The sequence below is a fragment of the Argopecten irradians genome, chromosome 1, assembly GCF_041381155.1.
Source record: "Argopecten irradians isolate NY chromosome 1, Ai_NY, whole genome shotgun sequence".
Lineage (NCBI taxonomy): Eukaryota > Metazoa > Mollusca > Bivalvia > Pectinida > Pectinidae > Argopecten > Argopecten irradians.
In genome coordinates, this window is record NC_091134.1 from 29,340,121 (window position 1) to 29,361,020 (window position 20,900).

At 34.6% G+C, this 20,900-nt stretch overlaps 1 protein-coding gene across 12 annotated transcripts in view; it reads left to right on the forward strand.

The window, feature by feature from the left end:
* LOC138323296 (protein phosphatase 1 regulatory subunit 12A-like) overlaps window positions 1-20,900 on the forward strand; it is a 51,213-nt gene that overhangs the window by 18,761 nt on the left and 11,552 nt on the right. For 3 of the 12 annotated variants that reach the window (XM_069267797.1, XM_069267852.1, XM_069267870.1), the window contains exons 8-15: window positions 1,290-1,307; window positions 8,452-8,502; window positions 10,457-10,635; window positions 11,442-11,485; window positions 12,902-13,093; window positions 15,800-15,988; window positions 18,181-18,360; window positions 19,556-19,629. In XM_069267797.1, coding sequence (XP_069123898.1) covers window positions 1,290-1,307; window positions 8,452-8,502; window positions 10,457-10,635; window positions 11,442-11,485; window positions 12,902-13,093; window positions 15,800-15,988; window positions 18,181-18,360; window positions 19,556-19,629 — 927 coding nt within the window. The remainder of the gene's footprint in view (window positions 1-1,289; window positions 1,308-8,451; window positions 8,503-10,456; window positions 10,636-11,441; window positions 11,486-12,901; window positions 13,094-15,799; window positions 15,989-18,180; window positions 18,361-19,555; window positions 19,630-20,900) is intronic. The other 9 variants (XM_069267843.1, XM_069267896.1, XM_069267806.1 and 6 more) reach the window with 8 other exon arrangements.

A 20,900-nucleotide genomic window follows, 5' to 3' on the forward strand; every position in this document is an offset into this window, starting at 1 on the left:
CCCCTTATCAGAAATTCTACTTTATAACAAGTGTGGGTACTTTCTAAGTGTTTGACGATTTAAAATCCTTTCATGGATATGAATATTAATGGTTAGTTTTTGTGGCAGTGCATACAGTAATGTATTAAACTATATTTTTTGTGGTTCAATGGCAATGTAAAAACCAACAAAAATTTCAACACATCAAAAATTTCATGTTTTACAGTATATGGAATACGACATGCATCAAAGTCAAAGTATAACAGCTGCTGATATGTTTCAACATCTGATTAGGGTTTTGGTTTCTGGAGATATAGATAAAAATACAGTGGTATGAGCAGTAGAAAATGCATCTCTAAGGGGAGACAACTGAGAAATAACAACATTTGCCTATGCTGTAATTGCTCTAGTTAACCATAATAACATTGGTATTATGATGCTGATGTGGTCAGTCAGACTTCATAATTCATCCGCTGGGTCAGAGTGGCCTGGTCCAGTTTGTGGTCAGGTCTGAGCTGGATTTAAAGGCATCAACGAGATATTGATTGGACCAATGTAGTCTAGGTACCTTGAACACTAGGTTAGAATTAATATGTAACTGAATGATTCTCAGGAAACTAGATTGGAATATGCTTTAAATCATAGAGCTTTTCTGATCCCATCACTCATTGTTACAGAGATTTTGGAGGGGAAATCACTTTGATCCTAAAACACCTTAACTTCAATTAACTTTATTGACTGAGCATTTTTGCTCTTATACTGAACTTTTTATTGACCATTTTGGTAAAGGGTTTATTTAAACTTTGCTGTCTTTATTATTATCGGCGGAAACACATACCTGGTACATGTTAAACATGTCAGTGGAAACACATACCTGGTACATGTTAAACATGTCAGTGGAAACACATATCTGGTACATGTTAAACATGTCGGTGGAAACACATACCTGGTACATATTAAACATGTCGGTGGAAACACGTACCTGGTAAATTTGTCAATGTCATTATTCCTGAGAATCATTGATTGCTATTGTATCTGTATTGTAACTTACAAATTTACTGACAAAATATTGTAAAACTCTAAAGCATTGCATGTCCATATTATCACTTGAATCATTTGTTGCATATTCCTTATAACTACGTATACTAGACCATTAATTAGGGCTGACTCACAGATTGTATTTAGGATCACTTCATATTTGTTTTAATGATAGGTAAATGATGTAGTTATCTCCCTTAACTATCTTGGCCTAGATTTGTACTAACCTGCTTGTTGTTGACCTAGTTGAGCATTTGATTGTTTTTTGACAGCCGGAGTGATTCGACCAGGTTAATTTTGTTTTTATTTCCACTATCTCTACACAGTGTTATGTAGCTAATGACTGACTTGTATGCTATTTTTGATTGTTATGTAACCCCTACTGTTTTGTATATACAGTAAACCTCTGCTTAATTCAAATTGATGGATAGTTCAAACTAGCAAATTTTTCACTAAAAACAATAATTTGCTAGCTAGTGGTAGTTTGAATACTGACTTTATAATAAGTCTATTTCAGATAGCTCAAATGCATCAAATGAAGAAGGGAAAGTTGAGATATGCATTTCACTTCTGTTCTGACTTACCCCACAAGTAGTATATAAAATGTGTGTGTGACCCATACAACACTGGTGTCATGTGCAAACTTCCAAATTAAATGATAGGGACGACTTAAGTGGTCAGCTATAGAGAACTCAGGGGGAAATCAACCAGTGTGTGGTCTTACATATCTATGATTTTATAAATTTGAATGTGTACTGATTTTGGGCTTTTGCTACAGGGCTTTCATTACTTAAACACTGTAATCCCCAATTAAAAGCTAATATTTAAACATTGTAATCGCGATTTAAATGCTGATATTTGATTTTAGTGTAATTGATAAAATAACATCTTTGAGATAAATCATCATTTGATTTGCTTGTTCTATAACCATTTCATGTAACATTTTTTCCTTACACGAGTTATGTTAGTCATTGACGTACGTTTATTCCCTGAAGATTGATTTTGAATAATTTTGATTAGTTTTTTTTTTTTTTTTTTTTTTTTTTTTTTTTTTTTTGAATTAACAGAAGGTTTACCGTATACACTGATGTATATGCAACAGACTAGCTTAACATATATATATATATATATTATACACTAACCAACCAGCACTAGAATTATGCTTTCATGTACCTGTATTGGAACACAGTGTTGTATGTTAACTAAAATCAACATTGAAAAAGATTTACTTAAGTCAGACTCAAGAGGCCAAAGTTGATTGAATTTGATACAAAGTCACATGCCCCTTAAGGAGTCAAATAAATAAAAACTCTAATTTTTAGTGGAAATAAAGATGTTCTGGAATATGATAGAAATGGTTATGAATCAGTACTTCAACAGAAAATGGTAGCTATGACTGCAGAAAAAAATATCTAAATCTTCTGATTTTCAATAATAAAAAAAAATGCATATACAGTGCAACTTCCCGAAACCGAACCTTCTCAAAACCGATCACCTCTAGAAGCCAACATGGATGTCATGTACGGAATGAATTCCTCTTTATTAATAGTAAATAAAACTTCCCAAAACCGATCCCTCCCCATTCCGAATACTGGACCACTTTTGAGATCGGAATAGTCAAATGTAATTAAAATACACTTAAGAAAACTGGCCTTACCTGAGCGACACCGATAGTTTGCATTGAGGTCTGATCAACCAACCGTGAAATACAACTTAAAACGTACCTGTATCCATGGTTGTCGCATGCCACGTCCTGGGGCATTTATACAGGTGTGAAGGCTGTAGGTATAGGTACACGGTAATTATACCAGAGATTGTGGTGTAATTATTTAATCATGTTTATTGATAACATAAATTATCTGTATGAAGAAGCCCGGCATCAACTGATCATCGTGTAATAAAACCATATTTAATTTGATTCTTGACGTGACCGGAAGCGATCTGCCATATGTCGGTTATAACAAACACTAGGCAGTACAGTGTAGTGTAGTGTAGTGTAGTGTAGTAAAGTGTAGAAAATGACTTCTGATCAATAAAATCCGGATCGTAATGATCGATTTTTTCGGTTCACTTCTCCAAACCGAATCCTCTCTAAACCGGCCGAAATTCTATGCACCGACCATGATCGGTTAAGGGAAGTTCCACTGTATAGGTATTTTGTGGAATATTTAGCACCACATTTTGGAAAGTTTTTACAAATGAAATCTCCATGGGAAGAGGAAGGACATTGCGGCTACCTTAACATGGGTTTGACATTTAAACAATGTTGTTGATTATTGTTGATATGCACTTTGACCTCCATGTATTAAAAGAGGTGAGTGATCCTCTACAGGATTTGTGTTAGTGATATGTGTCCACCATGGACAGCATGCATTGGTAGTGCTGGCCTTGGTTCATACATTTGTGCTGTGCTAGTAACTATATACAGGTTAGAGTAGCATGACCTTGTTGTTCATGTATCAGCTGATGTTTTTAGCCCACCATCCTCAAATGGTTGGCTACTCAAATCGCCTTTCGTCCATGGTCTGTCCTTCCGTTCTGTTAACAATTATTATTTCTCAAAAAGTACTGAAGGGAGAATTCTCAAATTGCCTCGTAGGCTCCCCTTGGACCCTATTTGTACATATTACATTTTGAGAGCAATTGATCAATAAGATGGCTGACAGACAACAATCTTGGATTTTGAAAATTGAAGCTTGTTACCACTATATCTCAAAAAGTACTAATGGGATCTGTCTCAGATTTATTTTGTAGGTACCCCTTGGGCCCTAATTATACATAATACATTTTGGGACCAATTGGTCAACAAGATGGCGGACAGGCAGCCATCTTGGATTTTGATAGTTACCGTTATTTCACAGAAAGTATGGAAGGGATCTGTCTTAAATTTCATATGTATGTTCCCCTCGCACCCTTTATATGCATATTGCACTTTGATAAGGATCAGTCAACAAGATGGCCGACAGGTAGCCATCTTGGATTTTGATAGTTGAAGTTTGTTAATGTGATTTCTCAGAAATTAAAGTACAGAAGAGATCTTTCTCAAATTTCACATTTAGTATCCTCTAGAGCCCTTTTTATGCATATTGCACTTTGGTAGCAATCAGTCAACAAGATGGCAGACAGACAGCCATCTTGGATTTTGATAGTTTAAAAAGCAGAGAAAAGATCTCTCTTTCTATTGTCAGACATAAATCATACTTTGGTGGGTGCCAAGATTCCTCTGGGATCTGTTGTTGTTGGATGAGGCAGTAACAAGTTCCTAGATTATGTCTGGCTGCTATGCTTGGCACACTCAGCGGAATAAGGTTGAAATTATTTAGTTGCTTATAATTATTTAGAAACTAAAATTCCTGTTGTAAGGTCTAAAGTCATTGTTCTTGAGGGTAACTATAGAATTTTGATGCAAGTAAATGTTCTTTTTTTGTCTGCAGCATTCAAACTTAATACACATATTTCTTAAGTTAATTTAATGTTAGGAGATCTCTAGTCTTTTTAAGATAATAGATTTGAGAAAAATATAGCTTCTATCTGTTGTCGGCTCAAATTTCACTGAGAGTTGTTAATATTCATTAGCTTTACTTATTTGTAGTCATTCTTTAATACTATCCGTTTATTTGCGTTATTAGTATGTGTATTGGTCCGGTTGTCTGGTATGAAATATTTCTTAACTTTAAGTTACATTTTGACATATTTTTTTCTTTAAATTTGCATTCTATTGAATTTATTGCTAGAGTTGCTTCCCTTTGATTATGTAAGGATCATAAATTTGTTATATGAATTTTAATTAGGTTTCAATATATATACAAGAATGTATTTGAAGGACGGTGTAGGTATATACATAAGTAGTGTGAGTCATGACCTACAACCACTTTGAAACTGTTAATTTGTCTCATCAAACAAGTTTGTCAAGCAAGATTGAGGAAAAAATAAACTGTTTGTATACATGTGTGATTCTCACGGTTTATAACTTAAAAAGTACTGATTCACTGCATTGATAGATATTTCCTTATCATATCACACAGAGATAAATTTGATTGATGTCCTCTTTAGATTATAAGTGTGTGAAAAGTCTTTTCTAATATGTACATTTGTAGACATATGTATTTATGTGAACTATATTGCCTCTTAATTGTGTGTTTTTCTTGATTTGTGTCTTGTCAATTAACCTTTGCTTTCAATTTTAAAACCTTGATTTAAAGTGCTAATGCTAACACTGATTTTGTAGAAGTCACAGGAAACTGTTGACACTTTATTAGCATTATTTCCATATATAACACTCAAACACAATGACCTTCCTTATATAATTGATATACAAACATGTCAAATTATTCAGAATTCACAACATATTTCTGATATGTCAAATGTCATAGATTAAATATAGTAACGAATCCTCACATTTTTAATGAAGGAATTACTCTTTCATGCATTTATGGTTGTTAAAAGTCTTTCACTTTCTTCTCTTGAACAAAAAAGAAACATTTTTGGTGCTGTTTTCTAAGCATCAGTAAATGTCCAAGTTTATACATGTGTTGAAGAATTTATTTCTTTTTCATTCAATTTAAATCCAGGATGTAAAGTTGCTGACTGTGTTTTAAATAAGGATGGATAATATTTCACCAACCACATCAGCAGTAATAGGCAAATTTTGGCAGGTTGTCTGTACTGTGAATCAAGATAAAAAGAACATGTGTGGTATATATTTGTAGTTTTACCTAGTTATGTAAGGCAAGGGTAACACTTTGATATGATGCAGTTGTTTGACTATCATGTACTGGGCTTTAATGAATTTAATTTGTACATAAGACAGTGTGAAGTACAGATTGAGGCAGATGTTTACGTAAGTGTTTGGGAAATATTTGATCAAGAGTAACTGAAGGTGAATTGTGTTTCTACAAAAACCCTCAAACAGGAAGTCATTGGATATTGTCAATATAAGTAATTTTGTCTCTGAAATGGCCAAAGTTGTAAGATCGATGTGCAATATGATATATTGGAGAATCAACAGAACAAGTTTCAGTAGATAAAGATTTTGAAGGTGGCGTGTGTTGACTGGAACTTGTGTACCAGGAAGGGAAGCATACATACTATATAAATGATATTGTTCTTGTGTTTAGGTCGACCAGGTGTCACAGGTAAAAACGTAGAGTGAAATGCCTTTCCCAATTAAAGCATTGTTCCACATGAGTGACTTTATTGAAATAAAAAAATTACAATCAGTTTTGGTGACTTTATATACCAGTCCCAGTCTAGAGGTTGTTAATCAGCTAGGTCGTTGTTGTTAGTTATCTTACAACTATGATCTACTACTGCAGTTGTTTAGAAGTGGAGATTCTGTTTTACGACTATGATCTACTACTGCAGTTGTTTAGAAGTGGAGATTCTGTTTTACGACTATGATTGAATACTGCATTTGTTTGGAAGTGGAGATTCTGTTTTACGACTATGATTGACTTCTGCAGTTGTTTGGAAGTAGAGATTCTGTTTTATGACTTTGATTGACTACTGCAGTTGTTTGGAAGTGGAGTATTTGTCTTACGCCTATGATCGACTACTGCAGTTGTTTGGAAGTGGAGTCTTACGCCTATGATCGACTAATGCATCTGTTTGGAAGTGGAGATTCTGTTTAACGACTTTGATTGTCTACTGCAGTTTTTTGGAAGCGGAGTATTTGTCTTACGACTTTGATTGACTACTGCAGTTGTTTAGAAGTGGAGTCTTACGCCTATGATTGACTACTGCAGTTGTTTAGAAGTGGAGTCTTACGACTATGATTGACTACTGCAGTTGTTTAGAAGTGGAGTCTTACGACTATGATTGACTACTGCAGTTGTTTAGAAGTGGAGTCTTACGCCTATGATCGTCTGTTTATTGTACTAAGGGATTATATCATCAGGAACTGTGAGATATCAATGTTTATAGTACTAAGGGATTATATCATCAGGAACTGTGAGATATCAATGAGTTGATGTGAACTGATTTAAGGAGCGTTGTATACATTTATAACAAGGGGATGTAACTCACAATCTGGTCAATGACCCAACTGAGACGTCTATCTGTGGATATTAGCCTGGATGTCAGGAGAAAAGTGTTAGCATAGACACAAGGGTTTGGCAAAGGCCCCAGGACAGATAAAATATAGCAAAGTACGCAGGTGACAGAACATGTAGATATATGAAGCTGAACTAGTGGATCTACCATGTAGATACTGATATAAAATGATACAAGCAAACATTTGGGAGATGGATTACAGATTAAGTTCGTTGGAGGTAAAGGTCAGACGATCAAGAGGTCAGGGTCAGATGATCAAGAGGTCAAGGTTAGAAGATCGAGCTAGTAGAATTCTATAATTCTGACATCTCCTGTGCAAATGACAATTACAACTTTAGATTGAGCTAGTAGAATTCTGTAATTTTGACAGATCTTGTGCAAATGACGACCACAACTTTAGCAATAACAGAAACTGGAATCTGAAGACAAAAGTGTAAACACAAAACTGAATGTTAATATCACAGCTCTGGATCAGGAAGTCTGTCGTCAGAAGTTTTATGATACATATATGTGACTCAACAAGGCATAAGTGCAGATTGATCTCTTAGTGTGTGTTCAGAAGTGTTACCTGTTAAATACCAGGGTAGTCATGGGCTGTGCAAGGTAGGCTTACGTTACAAGGCAAGTTTATCAAAACTTACCAAATATGAAAACTAAAAAAACAAATTAACGTAACTTCCACATGATGTACTTACATATGCAAACTAGCAACTAGTTAATTACCATTTCTATGCATTAATTAGAAGGTGTGAGTTACATGTTTTTCACTTTGAAGAAACTTGATTGTATTGTCAAGACAGTAGTATACACAAAGAGAATACAGTATCAGCCTATAAATGTCAGGTAGAACAACATGTGTGTGTATAATCCCTCTTACTCATCGCCATGGGAAGTGAGTAATCTATTGAAAATGTTGAAAATAAAACCTAGGTTCTGGAGCCCTGTATAACATATAATGGTATGCTGTTGGGACAGATTCTACATTCTGTATAATAATCATTAACATGGACTTCATTGAAAATGAAGGTAATTAAAGTTGCTAAGATTTGATTATTTGTTTCTACAAAACACTGTAATTCTGAAACTTTTCTTCCAATATATATCTGCCAACATCTTTGATGTTGATGTTGTGATTTGAAAACATAAAGAAAAGAGATACATGTCTTATTAACCTGTATAGTACATCTTGGTTTCTGATGTGTGTTGTACATGTGGCCGTGCATGTGTTTTGATTTTGGTATTTTTTGTTGCCCTCTGTGATTTTTAATTATTGTACTCGTGTTTTGTTGTAAATACAGTAACACAGTTTTTGAATATTGTTGACTTGGAATTTGTACATATTGTTGATATAGTTTTTTCTTCTCTTGTGTAACAACTGTGCAGGCCAGTGACAACAACAATAACATATGTTGACCAACCTGACACTGACCCGAGGTACGGGGAATGCCTTGTTTATACACCTTTCTGTTGACAGCACAGCTTACCTCCCTTTGTTCCTCCTCCCCAGTTGAGGTCACAACCTCTGCAGCCTTAACGTAACATTCTTCTATTCTTACCAAGTAACCCACCCTCTTTTATTGTTTAGTAGTGACCTTAAAATCACTGTTGGAATTTCAATAGGATATTACTATAGACACCATGTGTTGTAGGAATGATAGACTGAATTATCAGCAGTGATCTTTGAGGATGTGTGTGTTCAGTTGGATCATTGGCGATTGTTTTACTTAAGTGACCAAAGGATGATATCATTGATCACCTTATCCCATTGAAATACAGTGCCCATGTCACAAATTAAATATAACCTGAAGCGAATTTTATTGTGACGTCAGTAAACAATGATGTGACGTCAGGATTCAAGGATATTGTGACAAAAAGCAGCCTCTGTTGGAATTTTGCAGCACATGTTGACGTTGAAATTTTGAAATGGATTGTTTGATATTAATAAATTTCAATGAGTAAATGGGTATATAAGGTTTTAAAATGAATTATAAGAGTTGTGAATAAAAGGAGAAAGCTCTACCAATACTGTAATCAAGGTTTTTAACTAAATGATTTGGTAGTGAAAACACTTTGAATGGATTACAATTCTTTAAACTTTGAACTGTTTCTTTTGAATGAATTGCAATTCTTTAAACTTTGAAGTGTTTCTTTTGAATGGATTACAATTCTGTAAACTTGGAAGTGTTTCTTTTGAATGAATCTTAATAAGTGATCTGATTTGAATTGTTAGGTAAATTTTGATATAAGTTCTATGACCTTGGGCTTTTGACCTTGAAGTATTCAGACAGTTATACTGCCCTATTTCCTGTGACTGTCCTTATTTTATTGTAATGATGATATGCATTTATGTTCTTGTATCTTGAATTTCCATCCATATATTTAAAACTTCACCCTTTGCCGTGTAAATTTTTTTAAAATTTATTTTATTTCAGCATGTACAATAGTTCATCTTTTAACATGCTGTGAGCAATGATGTAGAACTAAATTGTTTTTGTTAGCATGAATCACTTGTTTGTTTTTTACATTATTACATGTAATGCACTAGCTATGTATTCTATAGTTTAATATTCACTGGGCACATTGATACAATTATGTTGTTAAATTATGATAAAATGAAGAAAAGATCAAGGCCACAATTTCTGTTTTATTCCTATTCTTTAAAAGGTTATCTGTCCACACTTCATTATTGTTTGTCATGCTGTTTTGAAGTTATACTAGAACAGGATTAAAACCTCTTACAACTGTAGCACTGTTTACAGCCACAGCAATAAGTTTACAATGGTACTCTTTGTTATAATATATATAACAGCTAGGTATATCAACCCGCATACCAATTAAGTTACTTTGCTATAATAAACAATTTCATTGAACATGAAATCAGAATTTAAAGTTGCTAGATTGTTGTTTGCCTAGCTAATTTACATTGTTATTGGCATAACAAATTTGATACATGTCAAAATAAATGCTGTGTACAATATGTATGGTCCTGTCATGTACATGTATATTGTATCTATTTTAGTGCACTTGAAATACCTGTACTTTCTATTATCACCTTAACTAATTTTATTCTTCCAAAATCAAATTTTCTTTCATGTTACAGATATCAAAAAATGAAAGTTGAATGGCATATATATATTTGTAAGAATGCAGTATTTGATTTGATTATTATAAAAAGTGCAGTATTTAAAAAAGTCAAGCTGCTCTTTAGATAAGACAATCTTCAAGTTAACATATTATTATTTATTTATTTATTTATTTATTTATTTATTTATTTTTTCTGTTGTTAACAATAAGCATTGATGCATTGATTATGATAAAATGTGACTATAAACCTGTTGCTTTCTATAGTAGTTGTATATTTTAACTTGATGTTTGCTAACTTTTACAGGAGTTCAGTGACACGGATGAGTGGAGACCAGAAGCAGAGTGTGACATTGAAAACCAAAGAAAGAGGAGACCCTAATCTCATTCACCAGTCTACACCTGAAGCTGAACCAACAGCCAAAACAAGCTCCAGTTCAGAAGGCGAGGAATCGTCAGAGTCTGAGACAGGTAAAAACTCCACAGGTAAAAACACACACAAAAATAATTTTAATTGTCAATTTCAATGCAGATTTGTTTAGCTCACATAGGCTTGGCCCAGTTTCATCAGCATTCTTTAACTTTTAAGAATACCTTAACTTAAAATTCTTTCTATGAAAGCATTACAGAAGCTAAGGGGAAAATCAGAAGTTAAAGTAACTTTCCTTAACTTTTGTAATGTTTTTCTATAGAGAAATTCAGTTCAACAATCCTTAAAATTAATGTTGATGAAACTGGGACAAGGTCCAAAGGTTGTCATACCGTGGACTCCAGCTATCAACAATTCACAAAAAAATCCACTGAACTTAGAACTGAATCACAGCTTAACCAAATTAGGCTGGTGAGCATCCGTAAGAATTGGGGATCTCCGGATTCAAAATTGTACAAACAATCCTTACCATTACTCCCTTTGCAGGCCTTAGGGGTGGGGGCCAAAAGAGGTCAATTTAGCCACATTGATATAAACAACTTCTTCCCTGAAAGTAATAAATGGATATCGCTCGTAATTTTTACTGTATTTTCCAGAGTATAAGACAAAACTTTTACCTAAAAATTCAAGAGTGTGATTTATACTTCAGCATGACGGTGAACTGAAACAATCTTTATCATTGAGCGTTGCAATATATTTCATTGGCTAAAATTACTTTCAGCTAGAAAAATTTATCTAAATAGTGTGCATTTTTCACCCTCCTTATACATATAAACATACGTAGACTTGCATAGCTAATTTATGAGGATTGATGTGTCTTGAAATAGAGAAAACCATTTAAATTTTTTTTTTACATTTTCAGAGAAACAAAATGCAATCAATAACCAGACCTCAGGTGTTAAACAGGTAAGTGAAAAAAATAGTGTAATATGGTCTATTTGTATACTGGCCAGTGTAAAAAATCGTGTAATATGGTCTGTTGGTATACTGGCCAGTGTAAAAAATCGTGTAATATGGTCTGTTGGTATACTGGCCAGTGTAAAAAATAGTGTAATATGGTCTGTTGGTATACTGGCCAGTGTAAAAAATAGTGTAATATGGTCTGTTGGTATACTGGCCAGTGTAAAAAATAGTGAAATATGGTCTGTTGGTATACTGGCCAGTGTAAAAAATAGTGAAATATGGTCTGTTGGTATACTGGCCAGTGTAAAAAATAGTGTAATATGGTCTGTTGGTATACTGGCCAGTGTAAAAAATAGTTTAATATGGTCTGTTGGTATACTGGCCAGTGTAAAGAAAAGTGTAATATGGTCTGTTGGTATACTGGCCAGTGTAAAAAATAGTGTAATATGGTCTATTGGTATACTGGCCAGTGTAAAAAATCGTGTAATATGGTCTGTTGGTATACTGGCCAGTGTAAAAAATAGTGTAATATGGTCTGTTGGTATACTGGCCAGTGTAAAAAATAGTGTAATATGGTCTGTTGGTATACTGGCCAGTGTAAAGAAAAGTGTAATATGGTCTGTTGGTATACTGGCCAGTGTAAAGAAAAGTGTAATATGGTCTGTTGGTATACTGGCCAGTGTAAAAAATAGTTTAATATGGTCTGTTGGTATACTAGCCAGAACACTAATGGTTTCCTCATCACACAACATTTGTATTATCATTCGATTTTTTGTCATATAAACATCCACCCCCCCCCCACAACCTTCCAATTTTTGTTGCCATAGTCACTGTACACTTGGTCTAATCATACAAACCGGGCAATGCTATTTACGCTCAGGACACGCCATATATAACATCTCTACAGCTATTATGATGATTGTGCAAATGCATCATAGCACTAACAGCTCACTTGATCAGGCCAATTTTTTTGCTTAAATTAGAATAAGGACAGTTACAGGATATTGTTCCATGCATAATTGTATATTTAACATGATTTAGTCCGCAAACAAATATTGATCATGTCATCTCATCCAGACAATATCTTCAATGTAAAATAGTATTAACCTGTGGACTGTGTAACTAATAAACCTGAGTTGTAGGATTAGACCTGCTGAATGAGTTCATTCCAATAGCACATGGTGCACTACTTGTCCAGCATTATTTTACTCTACAGAAATTATATTCTTTCAACACAGATATACAACAGTTTGGTTTTCATCTTTTATATGATTTGAATAACTGTAATTTCAATTTATTATATTTGTTTTTATTTCATTATCATTCCCAGTGATAAATATTGTAATTTATGTGAAAGAAGCACTTCTGTTTTTTTGTTGACTGTGGCTTTGCTTTCTTTCCATTGCTTGGCACATTTAGGTCCATGATAAACCTAGCACTACTACTGTTGAAATCCAGAAACCTGAAATGCCAAAAATTGATGAAAAAGGTGAATTGGGACAAATTTCAAATGACCTTGATACTCAAAATGAGGCAGATAAGGTGGAAATAAGTATCAAGGATGAAGTGCCTCGAATTGACAGCTTAGGAGACGGCGATAATCAGCTGACTGTAAGTAACAAAGGTCGCTGTGACTCCTGTATGTACATAGATCTGCATTATATTAATATAGGCTCTTTCTCAAGTAGAATAAATATCATCAATATGTATTATATTGCGAGACATTTATGAATTTATAGATTTTGTTTTCTATTTTGATAGCTTTTGTAGAATTACTTTTGCCTCGACTCATGTAAAGAACATTTCATATTAATTATATATAATTATTTTTGTACTTTCCTTGGAAATCTGCTGACTTGTGATGTTTTCATTTCATTATATTCTTGAAATTTATTTCAATTATTTTCACCCAAACCCTTCCTTTGTTTATAATCCCAGTGTATTTCACACAATATGTATCATTAGTGATCAAGTAGTTGTCTAATAGGCTAGTCATAGAAGTCTTTTGCTAGAAACAATCATGTTCAATATTTGATGAAAATATAATATAAGAGTAGTCTGCCTTCTCCAACACTTGCTGGCTTTGTTGCCTGCTTTCTGTCTTTAGCCTGCTTTATTCCTGCTCCAACAGTTACATTGTTTATGTTTGGGTCAGTGTTTATGTTTGGGGTAGTGTTTATGTTTGGGTCAGTGTTTATGTTTGGGGCAGTGTTTATGTTTGGGGTAGTGTTTATGTTTGGGTTAGTGTTTATGTTTGGGTTAGTGTTTATGTTTGGGGCAGTGTTTATGTATGGGGTAGTGTTTATGTTTGGGTCAGTATTTATGTTTGGGGTAGTGTTTATATTTGGGGTAGTGTTTATTTTTAGGGTAGTGTTTATGTTTGGGGCTGTGTTTATATTTGGGTCAGTGTTGATGTTTGGGGCAGTGTTTATGTTTGGGGTAGTGTTTATGTTTGGGGCAGTGTTTATATTTGGGTCAGTGTTTATGTTTGGGGTAGTGTTTATGTTTGGGCAGTGTTTATATTTGGGTCAGTGTTGATGTTTGGGTCAGTGTTTATGTTTGGGGTAGTGTTTATGTTTGGGGCAGTGTTTATGTTTGGGGTAGTGTTTATATTTGGGGTAGTGTTTATGTTTGGGGTAGTGTTTATGTTTGGGCAGTGTTTATGTTTGGGGCTGCATGGGTATCCAACATATCTACTTACCAATAAATCATAGTAAACTAGTTAGGGTAAGATACCTTATAAGGAAACGGGCCATGGAGAGAACATATATATTGAATTTGTCGCAATTAGCGCACAGGGCGCTTAAAATTATCACAATGGGATACAATGCTGATGTTATAAGCATCACTTAGTATAAACTTCACTTGGAAAATCCTGGATTAGCACATTCATTGCTTACAACATAAAAGATAATTGAATGTTCTTCCTAAGTTTGAGTAAGTGTAAATTCTGATAGGCAGGACAATCATTATGATGGTGACATCATCATAACTCAAAATTCTAACTCGAATGAGATGTAATGAGATAATGTGATATCTAATATTTTTTTCACAATATAAACAAATTTGAAACAATAGTATTTTCATGGTTGTAAACCATAGTAGATAAGTAAGCATACTGTTGCATAATCAGTATAATCAGTATTGGGGAAAAATAGGAGAAAAAAGAGGATATATGGTAAAATTATGGAAAGAATAAAGAAGAATTTGAAAAATATAAGTTATGTTTTAGTCACAGAAAATGTGAATTTGCCAGAGAAGTGGAAGGAGGAATAGGAGCACATTTTTGTGTACCCTAGCTCTCTAGAACAGTAAAAGCACATTTTTATGTGCTCTAGCTCTGTAGAACAGTAAAAGCGCCTTTTTGTATGCCCTAGATCTCTAGAACAGTAAAAGCACATTTTTGTGTACCCTAGCTCTCTAGAACAGTAAAAGCCATTTTTATGTGCCCTAGCTCTCTAGAACAGTAAAAGCACATTTTTGTGTGCCCTAGCTCTCTAGAACAGTTAAAAGCACATTTTTGTGTGCCCTAACTCTAGAACAGTAAAAACACATTTTTGTATGCCCTAGCTCTCTACAACAGTAAAATTGCTTTTTGTGTGCCCTAGCTCTAGAACAGTAAAAGCACTTTTTGTGTGCCCTAGCTCTCTAGAACAGTAAAATTACATTTTTGTGTGCTCTAACTCTAGAACAGTAAAAGCACATTTTTATATGCCCTAGCTCTCTAGAACAGTAAAAGCACATTTCTGTGTGCCTGTGCTCTAGAACAGTAAAAGCACATTTTTGTGTGCCCTAACTCTAGAACAGTAAAAGCACATCTTTGTGGGCCCTAACTCTACAACAGTAAAAGCACATTTTTGTGGGCCCTAGCTCTCTGGAACAGTAAAAGCACATTTTTTGTGCCCTAGTTCTCTAGAACAGTAAAAGCACATTTTTGTGTACCCTAACTCTAGAACAGTAAAAGCACATTTTTGTGGGCCCTAACTCTACAACAGTAAAAGCACATTTTTGTGTGCCCTAGCTCTCTAGAACAGTAAAAGCACATTTTTGTGTGCCCTAGCTCTCTAGAACAGTAAAAGCACATTTTTGTGTGACATAGCTCTATCTAAAACAGTAAAATCACGTTTTTGTGTGCCCTAGCTCTCTAGAACAGTAAAAGCACATTTTTGTGTGTCATAGCTCTCTCTAGAACAGTAAAAGCACATTTTTGTGTGCCCTAGGTCTAGAACAGTAAAAGCACATTTTTGTGTGCCCTAGCCCTAGCTCTCCCTAAATAAGGGTTCTCACATGCTTTGCTTGCAAACTTATCTCTACAAGGCCAAAGAAAAGGAACAAGACAAGGTGGAAAAGGAGAGTGATGAAAAGAAAGAAGAGAAAAAAGAGAAAGAAATAGCTGCTCCCCCTCCCGCTAAGGATGCTGTTCCAGATAAGGGAGTGACTCCAGGGAGAGAGCCAATCTCACGATCCATCAGTGCCCCTGAAACTCCTTTACCAACACAGGAACAGGTAGAGTGTTCGGTACACACCACACTGCTCATTCTCACCTTTCTACAGCTCCTGTTGCTAGTTATTAGGAATTTCTAATATCAGCTCTCACTAACAGCATGTACCAAATTAAAAATCTATACCGTATAGCAGCTAAATTTTATGGGCAGTTATTTTCGCTGTATTCATAGGTTTCAGGAAAACACCAATGAATTATTTTTAATATATCTACTGTTATGGCAAAGTGCCATTATTACATATTGAGGAATCATTGTACCGCAAAATTAAAACCCTGCTATATATGTTACGTTGATGAAACTGTGAAATATGCTCCCAGTGATTTAAAGTGCTATACAGTATATAGATTTGCTGGGAATTTATGTTGTTTTACTCCCGTGTTGGTTCCCGATACTACCTATTCAAAGTGTTATACACATGGAGCATACATTTAAATTATTCTTAATGACTTATCATATAAAGCAAAGTTGGTCAAGAGAATACAAGTCAAAGACCATTGTAATATTGGTATTTTTTCACTGATATTGTTTTCTTGTTTCATCTGTTTTCATATCAATAGCGATGCAGGTCCTATGGGCCTCTTGTTTTCCCAATTATTGTGTGCTTCTACTATATGTTGTATTGTATCCATGATCAGATGAAGCCTATTGGGCCTCTTGTTAGATCATCTGACCATTCAACCTATAGTCATCGTTTAGCCATCATGCTTTGTCTCTCATCATCAAACATGCGTAAACTTTTCTTATTTTAAACTTCTGCTCAAATTACACCAGTGGGATCGAGTGGAAACTTACCTGAAGTGATCCTGATATGGTTCTCGAGCAAGAATTTTTTGGGGTCTGAAATTAAAGATGGTCATCACAGGGGAGAAAAAGCTAGGGGAGGGAGGATTATTAACTTGAAATGGTGTGCCCCCACCCTCAAATTAAATGTAGAGGGTCCCTATCCTCGAATTAAATGTAGAGGTTGAGGGGAGAATAGGCCAAATTTCTTTCACTGAAATAAATTGAGGGGGTAAAGAATCTGAGCTAGCCTATATCTTTTCCCTTTAAAAGGGTGTAGATATTTCAATGATGCTGAAACTTAAGGTAGCTCCATACTTTTGGGAAATCCTATGGCAGTTTTTTCTAACAGGTCTTATGTTCTTGCATTTTTCATGCAGATTTCAAATTTGTATAGAAAAATGGGTGTTCTTGAACTACTTTTTGAGATATCGGAGCTTGAAATATACCATCCGTTCAAATTTGCTGGCCAGAAATAAAAAATACATAAAAATATGTTTTCTGTTATATTAGGGGAATGTAGTCTCAATCCATGTTGATATTTATCCTTAATTTCTGTATTTTTATATATGGTAACTCTTTTTTTGTTATTTTATTTTGGAGGACCGTTTTTATAAGTAATTATCCTGTTTTGTCATATTTGCGCCCCTAAAAATCGATGAATAGGCAAAAAAAGAAATGAAAATCCATGTCAATTTCACGATATTTGTATATGATATGCCCAAAGTAATCTATTTTTCAAATATCATATAAAAACATGGGGTTCTCGATCAAATTTTCACAATTTTGTAAGCTTGATTTTTTAAACTCACAACCCTACCCCCATTTCAACCTGGGCTAAGATCGGTCATATTTGACTATTTTTTGAAAATCATGCCATAAAAAAACAATCCTAAGCATATGATATGTTTTTGTGTTATCGTATCTGGTTTATATCTGTTTATTTTTATGATTTTCTCCAAATTTTGTGTTTAAAGGAAATCCATAGGCAATTTTTTTTAGAATTTCGGAATTATCATTTATAGCGACGAAAGTTACATCCGGTGTTTGAAAATCCATTCCTATTTACAACAGGGACCACAAAAACCTCAGAGATAGCATCTAATATTCACTTCATTGCTTTCATTTGATTTATTTAAGGATTTTAAAGATTCAGTATTATGTGCAAACAATTTTCACCTAATGGAAATATATCCAAGTGGAATGTCGTGGCGTATCGGAAACCATTCTGGAATTCAAAACAACCTTGGCAGCTTCCAGTTTAGCATCATATGAACTGGCGCGGTTTTCAAAAGTATGGACCTAGCTTAAGAGAAGAGTTGTGTATTATTGGTGGTTCTGTGCTACACCAAGACAAAATAGTTTTTGTGATTGTTGTTTTGTGTGGTTACCTCCAAGCATGCTATCCCACAGGTGCCCCTCCCTAACGAGAACAGTAAACCTACAAACCCCAAGGAGGTGCCGTCCTGGCGTGCAGGCCTTAGGAAGACTGGCAGCACAAGTCAGGTGACCGGCTCAGTCATGTCAAAGGAGAAAGAAACCGACAAATCGCTGGCACGGTCAGCGTCCAGTCCCCGACTTGACAACAATCAGGTAGTTTGGCCACAATTTTTGTAACCTCAGTAAAAAAAGCGGGGTATAATGTTAGCTGTATATTTACATATAACCTACTCCGTAACTGGAAATCCTCCTTTTGATTAATTTCTTGTTCATCACCTTCATTGGGGTTTGCATGTCTGCATGACAAATAAGTTTTAGTATAAAAATAGTACAGACTGGATGTTTGATTTGTTTGAAACACAGAAATTCTGTTGCATTATAAATTAACGGTTAATTTGATTGATACCAGATTGAAAGTTTGTAATAGCGATTTTGAAAAACATACTAAACTTATGTAAAAAAAGAGGAAAGAAAGAAATAAGATATTATAGTACTATTAACACATTGTTTTGAGGCATGTGATTTTGATGAATCATCCATTTCATTCAAAAAGCCTTTTGTAATTTGTGGTCTGTTGTTCTTCCCTCAGTCTGTGTGCCTTTCTTCCATCTGTACTTTAGCAATATTTTTGTTATTCTTCTTTCACAGAAAGTACTGAAGAAACAATATTTTTGTTTCTGAGAAAGGACTTAAGATGTTGTTTTCTAATTACATATCTTAGGTTCCCATGGTTCCTAGTTATGTAGATTGATTTTAGAATGGATCAGATAACATTAGATAGCTGACAAGCGGCCATCTTTGATTTTGAAAATTGAAGTTTGTTATAGCTATTTTTCAGAAAGTAAGAAAGGAATCTTTCTAGAAGTTTTCATTGGTCCTTACATATACACTTTCTATTGGGAGTGGTCAGAAAATGATATGGTTGATAGACTGTCATCTTTTGGTTTGACAATATTAGTTTGTTTTTTTGTTTATTTTTTTTATAACACCTATACAGTATATCAATGGTAGCATTCTCTGGGATGGAGATTCAAAATTGACAATTAAGTGACCTCTTTGCCCTCTTATTTGACTAGTAGCATCCCTACATTATGGGGTGGAAGATTCAAATTGTAAGCCTGTGTTTTTTTGATATTTGATAAATTGGGACTAGACCATTTTATGCATATAAATGTTTTTTTTTTTTGTGTTAATAAACGGCTAAGTATGCAGATCAAAGACCATGAAAAGTCAAACCTTTCTGACTGAATCTTCTTCATGGCAAATGAATTTGAACTTGTCATCTGTGTTTATATATTATTTCAAGTCTTGTACAAATTTAACAGTAACTTAATATGTGATTTTGCAGGAGAAATCTGGAAACAAGGTGTCTTTCCCGGCCACCACCGTATCAGACACTTCTGACTCACGCTCCACAGACAGGTATGATGTCACCATATTTGAGATCTGCTGGTTTTCTAACCATAAAATATCATTTGCAAGTATTTATACAAACTTTTGGGGTCATTTACTTATATCTTGATATCCTGGTGGGTTGATCTTGACAGGATTTTAGTGTAGTTTCATCCAATACTTAACCCACAACAATAAGGTTGCCTGGAGCCCCCTTCACACTGGATGAAGTCTCTACACTCATCTATGACCTGAGAGATTGTGGTGAGCTCATGTCAAATTTGAAGCGTGACTGCTACTATAACACTGCTGCGCTTGTACTTTGTGTAAAAGTAGTCTTGTGTTATGCTCTCTAAGTCAACAGGACTCTCTCACTATGACCATTCTATGTGACAAACCATACCGCTACCTTGATATTGTTGCAATATCATACGACTAAGTTGTGATATTACTACGTGCTAGAAGATTGTACCATGCTAGATCACACAGTTACATGTTTTACATTGTTTCTGGAAGTCATTTAGATATTGATATTGAGACATTGTTTTTGGAAGCCTTAACTAAGTTAGTAGTTGATGTGGTAGCGTTTGAAGGTGAAAACTGAATTAAACTAAAATGATTCTTGTGTGAAAATCAACAGATAAAACACACATGAAATGACATAAAATACCAACGTTTCATTAAATCTTATTGAACAATATCAGAAAACATGTTTATATCACACGATCTATTTATCAAACATTATCCTCTATATATTATGGTCATTAATTTCTATGACCTTAGTATGACTTGACTATGCCTATTAACCACCACCACCTTAGTATGACTTGACTATGCCTATTAACCACCACCACCTTAGTATGACTTGACTATGCCTATTAACCACCACCACCTTAGTATGACTTGACTATGCCTATTAACCACCACCACCTTAGTATGACTTGACTATGCCTATTAACCACCACCACCTTAGTATGACTTGACTATGCCTATTGACCACCACCACCTTAGTATGACTTGACTATGCCTATTAACCACCACCACCTTAGTATGACTGACTATGCCTATTAACCACCACCACCTTAGTATGACTTGACTATGCCTATTAACCACCACCACTTTAGTATGACTTGACTATGCCTATTAACCACCACCACTTTAGTATGACTTGACTATGCCTATTAACCACCACCACCTTAGTATGACTTGACTATGCCTATTAACCACCACCACTTAGTATGACTTGACTATGCCTATTAAACTGATACCTTTACACCACCTTAGTATGACTTGACTATGCC